At 47.0% G+C, this 8,178-nt stretch overlaps 1 protein-coding gene across 2 annotated transcripts in view; it reads right to left on the bottom strand.

The window, feature by feature from the left end:
- Nucleotides 1-4,942, bottom strand: part of PDE2A (phosphodiesterase 2A) — a 426,878-nt gene extending 421,936 nt beyond the window's left edge. Inside the window, exons 1-2 of one of the 2 annotated variants that reach the window (XM_040426563.1) lie at nt 4,863-4,942; nt 4,569-4,641 (exon numbers count right to left, since the gene is read on the bottom strand). In XM_040426563.1, the coding sequence (XP_040282497.1) occupies nt 4,569-4,641; nt 4,863-4,906 (117 nt within the window). In that variant the 5' untranslated portion in view covers nt 4,907-4,942. Of the gene's footprint in view, nt 1-4,568; nt 4,713-4,862 lie in introns of those variants that run through there. The other variant, XM_040426562.1, reaches the window with a different exon arrangement.
- Nucleotides 4,943-8,178: the final 3,236 nt, after the last annotated feature.

Below are 8,178 nucleotides of genomic sequence, written 5' to 3' on the forward strand. Positions count from 1 at the left end.
AGCCTGATGAAGACTAATAAATATTTCTAAAGCCTGGTGGAGACTAGTAAAGACCAATGTAGACTGTGTGAGGCAGTGACGGGCCTCATACAAGATAGAGGTGTACAGGGGGTGGATATTTTAGCCCACACCCCTATTCCACCACAGGTGAGGCCAGCTGGCTATAATCACTGGGGGGAGAAACCAGCCCTCAGTGCAGGAGTCCAGTGGAGACTTGGAAACTGAAGCCTGCAGATGCTCTGTGTGGTCTCAGTCAGGAGGGCTGAGGGGCCACAAGGCTGAGGAAAGCCGGACCTAATACCGTGCTGGTGAACGGCGCTCTATAGCTGAGATAGATACATCACATGTATTAGGTAGAGACCAGACAGACAGGTGTTTATGTATGTGATGGTGCTGAAGTGCCAAAATAAAGCATTTTTTGGACTTGAACCCCGTTGTCAGATGAGAAGTCTGTGATTGTGAACCCCTGAGAGAGAGCGATCCCTTACAACTGGCAAAGACTGCTGGAGACTAGTGAAAAGTAATGTAGACTGGTAAAGACTGCTGGAGACTAGTGAAGAGTAATGTAGACTGGTAAAGACTGCTGGAGACTAGTGAAGAGTAAAGTAGACTGGTAAAGACTGCTGGAGACTAGTGAAGAGTAATGTAGACTGGCAAAGACTGCTGGAGACTTGTGAAGAGTAATGTAGACTGGTAAAGACTGCTGGAGACTAGTGAAGAGTAATGTAGACTGGTAAAGACTGCTGGAGACTAGTGAAAAGTAATGAAGACTGGTAAAGACTGCTGGAGACTAGTGAAGAGTAATGTAGACTGGTAAAGACTGCTGGAGACTAGTGAAGAGTAAAGTAGACTGGTAAAGACTGCTGCAGACTAGTGAAAAGTAATGTAGACTGCTGGAGACTAGTGAAGAGTAATGTAGACTGGTAAAGACTGCTGGAGACTAGTGAAGAGTAATGTAGACTGGTAAAGACTGCTGGAGACTAGTGAAGAGTAATGTAGACTGGTAAAGACTGCTGGAGACTAGTGAAGAGTAATGTAGACTGGTAAAGACTGCTGGAGACTAGTGAAAAGTAATGTAGACTGCTGGAGACTAGTGAAGAGTAATGTAGACTGGTAAAGACTGCTGGAGACTAGTGAAGAGTAATGTAGACTGGTAAAGACTGCTGGAGACTAGTGAAGAGTAATGTAGACTGGTAAAGACTGCTGGAAACTAGTGAAGAGTAATGTAGACTGGTAAAGACTGCTGGAGACTAGTGAAAAGTAATGTAGACTGCTGGAGACTAGTGAAGAGTAATGTAGACTGGTAAAGACTGCTGGAGACTAGTGAAGAGTAATGTAGACTGGTAAAGACTGCTGGAGACTAGTGAAGAGTAATGTAGACTGGTAAAGACTGCTGGAGACTAGTGAAGAGTAATGTAGACTGGTAAAGACTGCTGGAGACTAGTGAAAAGTAATGTAGACTGGTAAAGACTGCTGGAGACTAGTGAAGAGTAATGTAGACTGTAAAGACTGCTGGAGACTAGTGAAAAGTAATGTAGACTTGTAAAGACTGCTGGAGACTAGTGAAGAGTAATGTAGACTGGTAAAGACTGCTGGAGACTAGTGAAGAGTAATGTAGACTGGTAAAGACTGCTGGAGACTAGTGAAGAGTAATGTAGACTGGTAAAGACTGCTGGAGACTAGTGAAGAGTAATGTAGACTGGTAAAGACTGCTGGAGACTAGTGAAGAGTAATGTAGACTGCTGTATAGTGGAAACTGGTACATACAGGTGGACACTAGTGAGAACTGGTAACGTGGTAAAATCATGGAGGCTTTTGAAGCCTGATGAAGATTAATGAAGACTTCTAAAGACAGATGTACACTGGTGGAGACCAGTGAGGACTAAAGTAGACTGGTGAAGACTGGTAGGGGCTTGTGAAGACTAATTTAGACTGGTGAAAACTGGTGTAGACTGGTAAAGAATGGTGGACACTAGTGGGAACTGCCAATGAGTGATGAAGACTGGTGGAGACTGGTGTAAAATTATGAAAACTGGTTAAGAATGGTGAAGTCTGGAGAAGACTCATGGAGACTAGTGAAGGCTGACAGGTGTTGATGGCCAGAAGACGTCTGTCTGTGGAGATACCTACAAATGTGATCTGTGTTAATGATCATTCAGTAATATGGAAGCATTCCCTCTAGTGTGAGCCTTCTCCTCACCAAGACTTCATTCTCTGTGTCGGATCTCTGGCAGTAGGAATATTTGGAGTGTTAGCTGTTCGGTTCCAGGGAGACGCCATTACAGCAGTACGCAGAGTGTTAATCACGGGGAATTCCTGGGCTGTCAATGAATGCCCCCCGACTGCCACTCACAGAAACACCGCCAACTGCTGCATGGAAAGGTCTCCATCCAGGAGACACACAAACTGCACCGGCTCCAGGCTCCGAGTGACCAGCAGGCCCCAGAGACCCTTCAGTACTCCTGAAGACCACAGGGGGCGCCACTCTCCAGGAAACGTTTATCGGATTTCACTCGTGACGTCTTAAAGGAGAAGCTCCAGGAAATAAGCATCAGAGGAGTGTGATTCTGAGCTCATGGCTAAAATTAATCATGGAATCCAAGAAGCGTCCAGAGGGAAGGAGCCGCCGGGACCAGAGCGAACATTAGGAAAATCCCCCCCCCCCCCCCCATAATGTCTCCCATGTGCTATAAATGTATTGTCCATAAGGACGAGGTCAGTCCCAGTTTACCCAGTGGAATGTCTTCAAAAGGCTGGTGGACTATTCCTGATACGAGAAATTCTCTGTGTGTCTGACTATTATGTTACACTGTGTCACTGCTGCAGAATGGAGGCTGTCATGTGACACCGCTCAGGGTTATCTGTGGTGTTACATAGGACTGCAGGTGGCATCTCCTACATTATCTGTACTCAGAGAGTTATCACTGTGTTATCTGTGGTGTTACATAGGACTGCAGGTGACATCTACTATATTATCTGTACTCAGAGAGTTATCATTGTGTTATCTATGGTGTTACATAGGACTGCAGGTGACATCTCCTACATTATCTGTACTCAGAGAGTTATCACTGTGTTATCTGTGGTGTTACATAGGACTGCAGGTGACATCTACTACATTATCTGTACTCAGAGAGTTATCACAGTGTTATCTGTGGTGTTACATAGGACTGCAGGTGACATCTACATTATCTGTACTCAGAGAGTTATCACTGTGTTATCTGTGGTGTTACATAGGACTGCAGGTGACATCTACTACATTATCTGTACTTAGAGAGTTATCAGTGTGTTATCTGTGGTGTTACATAGGACTGCAGGTGACATCTACTACATTATCTGTACTCTGAGAGTTCTGACTGTTATCTGTGGTGTTACATAGGACTGCAGGTGACATCTACTACATTATCTGTACTCAGAGAGTTCTGACTGTTATCTGTGGTGTTACATAGGACTGCAGATTACATCTACTACAGTATCTGTACTCAGAGAGTTATCACTGTTATCTGTGGTGTTACATAGGACTGCAGGTGACATCTCCTACGTTCCTGCTGCCCTGTACATTATATGGCAGTATTTCTATAAACTCCCGGTGACATCACATACAGTATTTCCATCATCATTACTTATATTTCAGTCGATAATAAATGTTTGACACAACAGTCAGTACAACCCTCAGCGTGTGATTGCTGAGCGGCACTCAGGACACTCTGGGAGTAGTAGTTTCAGAACATCTGGCTGCAGGAGACGTTACAATGTATCCAAACAACAATCTCAAGTGTTAGTATTTCTCATCACCTCTCAGATCAGGTGCCACCTGCTGCCCAGCAATGTGCCGAACCATCTAGTGTGCCCGATGTGTGCCCGGTCTGTGCCTGCTGTGTGTCCGGTCTGTGCCCTATGTGTTCCTGATCTGTGCCCAGTCTGTGCCTGCTGTGTGCCTGGTCTGTGCCCCATGTGTGTCCGGTCTGTGCCCCATGTGTGCCCGATGTGTGCCTGTCTGTGCCTGATCAGTGCATGCTGTGTGCCCTGTCTGTGCCCAATGTGTGCCCGATGTGTGTCTGATCTGTGCCCGGTCTGTGCCCAATGTGTGCCCTCTGTGCCCATTGTGTGCCTAATCTGTGCCCGAAAGAATCCACAAGTGTCTTGCAAAGCCCACATACGGCACAACACAGCCTGGTGCCATGCCTGCCAGCTGTTACCCAGATCTCACTAGCCTGCAATGTTCAATCATAAAACCCCACACTACCACCACCAACATCCTCGGCTGCAGGACCCTCTCAGAAAAGACTTGGTGCCCATGTGTCCTGCCCCTCCAACCTCAATACATGTGGCACCTGATGCCCAACTCTCAGATGTGGGGGACTATACAGGAACTTGTGGGCGCAGCTGGCACCTTCCACTAAAACCCTACCAGTCAGCTGAAGAGGGTAGAAGCCAAGCAGTCCCCCCAAGTGCCACGTCCAGAAGTCCCCTCTGTAGAGCTCTAGACACCGGGTGGCACATCCTGCCAACAGTGCCCCCTACCCGGGGTGCCAGGGCTGTGCCCACAGGTGCCAGGTGAGGTCTCCTACCTGCAGGGCTTCGGAGCATCCTCCTCCCGGAGCCGCCGCGTCTTCTGCCTTCAGGAAAGCCTGCTGCCCCCGTCTAAAGAAATGGAGAAGGGCAGTGAGTACGTGATGCAGGACGAGGAGCATGCTGCCAGCCGCCCACCGCCGGCCCCGCTGCCATGCACACACATGCACTCACTACATGGATGCCGGGCACACGTTCAGTCCGGGGCTGCGGGGAAGGCACGTCCTCTGTGCTCGGCCGCCCCTCCCCACCGCCATCCCTCAGCCCACCCCGGGCTCCTCCGCCGCACGCACCTGCTCCCCAGGGCCCCCGGGCAAGCGGAGCGCAGGAGCCACATCGCTGCGGTACCGGAGGCGCGGGCGGGGGACAGCCTGCGACTAGTGCCGGGGCGCCGCGCGGTCCTAGTGCCGCCCAGCAGCTGGGGGTCTGCGCCTGACACTGGTCACACGGTGCAGGGGGCGGCTGGGAAACCGCAGGGGTGAGGAGGGGAGCCTGTGGAGGCCTGGGTGACAGATAATAGATATCGGACAGTATTCTGGGCAGAGTCCGTTACTGGTGATTCTGCGACTTGTGTAGAACTTTCCATGGACTTTCTCCATCAGTCAGTGCCCTCACCATGGAGCACCTGTAGTACAGCTCAGTATTAGGGATGCTGGGGGTAGTTGTTCCTGTGGAGGGGGCAGTAGTGGTGGGTGTCAGGAGTTGTCATGGAGACCTCAGAGCACCATCCACACAGGGCGGTAAATGATGAGGATCCAGGTCTCCATGACAACACCTCACCTGACAGGGGCTCAGTAGTGCAGCCTCAGGGTCGTGGCCTGTAAACCGCAGTCACCCCAGGGAATGAAAGAAGAAGCAGTAGTAACATAGTCTACACCAGCCCCTCCTCCACCCTGAGGTGTTACATAGGACTGCAGGTGACATCTACTGCATTATCTGTACTCTGAGAGTTGTCACTGTGTTATCTGTGGTGTTACATAGGACTGCAGGTGACATCTACTACATTATCTGTACTCAGAGAGCTATCACTGTGTTATCTGTGGTGTTACATAGGACTGCAGATGACATCTACTACATTATCTGTACTCAGAGTTATCACTGTGTTATCTATGGTGTTACATAGGACTGCAGGTGACATCTACTACATTATCTGTACTCAGAGAGTTATCACTGTGTTATCTGTGGTGTTACATAGGACTGCAGGTGACATCTACTGCATTATCTGTACTCAGAAAGTTATCCCTGTGTTATCTGTGGTGTTACATAGGACTGCAGGTGGTATCTACTACATTATCTGTACTCAGAGAGTTATCAGTGTGTTATCTGTGGTGTTACATAGGACTGCAGGTGACATCTACTACATTATCTGTACTCAGAGAGTTGTCACTGTGTTATCTGTGGTGTTACATAGGACTGCAGGTGACATCTACTACATTATCTGTACTCAGAGAGTTATCACTGTGTTATCTGTGGTGTTACATAGGACTGCAGGGAACATCTACTACATTATCTGTACTCAGAGAGCTATCACTGTGTTATCTATGGTGTTACATAGGACTGCAGGTGACATCTACTACATTATCTGTACTCAGAGAGCTATCACTGTGTTATCTGTGGTGTTACATAGGACTGCAGGTGATATCTACTACATTATCTGTACTCAGAGAGTTATCACTGTGTTATCTGTGGTGTTACATAGGACTGCAGGTGACATCTACTACATTATCTGTACTCAGAGAGTTATCAGTGTGTTATCTGTGGTGTTACATAGGACTGCAGGTGACATCTACTACATTATCTTTACTCAGAGAGTTATCAGTGTGTTATCTGTGGTGTTACATAGGACTGCAGGTGACAACTACTGCATTATCTGTACACAGAGAGTTGTCACTGTGTTATCTGTTGTGTTACATAGGACTGCAGGTGACATCTACTACATTATCTGTACTCAGAGAGTTATCACTGTGTTATCTGTGGTGTTACATAGGACTGCAGGTGATATCTACTACATTATCTGTACTCTGAGAGTTATCACTGTGTTATCTGTGGTGTTACATAGGACTGCAGGTGACATCTACTACATTATCTGTACTCAGAGAGTTATCACTGTGTTATCTGTGGTGTTACATAGGACTGCAGGTGACATCTACTACATTATCTGTACTCAGAGAGTTATCACTGTGTTATCTGTGGTGTTACATAGGACTGCAGGTGACATCTACTACATTATCTGTACTCAGAGAGTTATCACTGTGTTATCTGTGGTGTTACATAGGACTGCAGGTGACATCTACTACATTATCTGTACTCAGAGAGTTATCAGTGTGTTATCTGTGGTGTTACATAGGACTGCAGGTGACATCTACTACATTATCTGTACTCAGAGAGTTATCAGTGTGTTATCTGTGGTGTTACATAGGACTGCAGGTGACATCTACTACATTATCTGTACTCAGAGAGTTATCACTGTGTTATCTGTGGTGTTACATAGGACTGCAGGTGACATCTACTACATTATCTGTACTCAGAGAGTTATCAGTGTGTTATCTGTGGTGTTACATAGGACTGCAGGTAACATCTACTACATTATCTGTACTCAGAGAGTTCTGACTGTGTTATCTGTGGTGTTACATAGGACTGCAGGTGACATCTACTACATTATCTGTACTCAGAGAGTTATCACTGTGTTATCTGTGGTGTTACATAGGACTGCAGGTGACATCTACTACATCATCTGTACTCAGAGAGTTATCACTGTGTTATCTGTGGTGTTACATAGGACTGCAGGTGACAACTACTACATTATTTGAACTCATAGAGAGTTATCACTGTGTTATCTGTGGTGTTACATAGGACTGCAGGTGACAACTACTACATTATTTGAACTCATAGAGAGTTATCACTGTGTTATCTGAGGTGTTACATAGGACTGCAGATCTCATGTATTATACAAGCTATCTTGATGTTGGTTTTACAGCTCAGTGATGATTATCCCTGAGATTTATTACAGACACGTTCTTCTCCACTAGAGGGCGCCAGATATACCACATTTTAACCTTATTTGTCCAGGTGAGGATCTGTCAGCTTGTACCTGTAGAATAGGGCTCATGCCCACGACCATTGGATGTTTTGCGTTCCACATATTCCGGATACACAAAACTCTGAACAGCCGGCCTCTAATAGAACAGTCCTGTCCTTGTCTGTAATGCGGACAATAATAGGACATGTTCTATTTACTTGTGGAACAGCCATGTGGACATACGGACACGGAATGCACACAGAGTCATTTTTGTTTTTTTGCGGCCCCATTGACGTGAATGGTTCTGCATACGGGCCACAAAAAAAGATACGGAATGGACACGGAAAAAAAATACGTTCGTGTGCATGAGCCCTGAGGCTTCGTTTTAGGTCTCCGTCAGGCTGTTTTGGCAGAGAATGCCGGAGTTCTTCGGTTCCAGCATAGTCCTGATATTTCCGCAATGCCCGCCGGCCCCATTGACTGTTCTGGAATCCTGCATAGATCCGGCCACTACCCAGCGGACATGTCGGGATTCGAATCCTGGAATATGTACTGGGTAGCTGCCGGATCTACGCAGGATTCCACTTACA

Source organism: Bufo bufo, chromosome 3 (assembly GCF_905171765.1).
Source record: "Bufo bufo chromosome 3, aBufBuf1.1, whole genome shotgun sequence".
In the NCBI taxonomy this organism is placed as follows: Eukaryota; Metazoa; Chordata; class Amphibia; order Anura; family Bufonidae; genus Bufo; species Bufo bufo.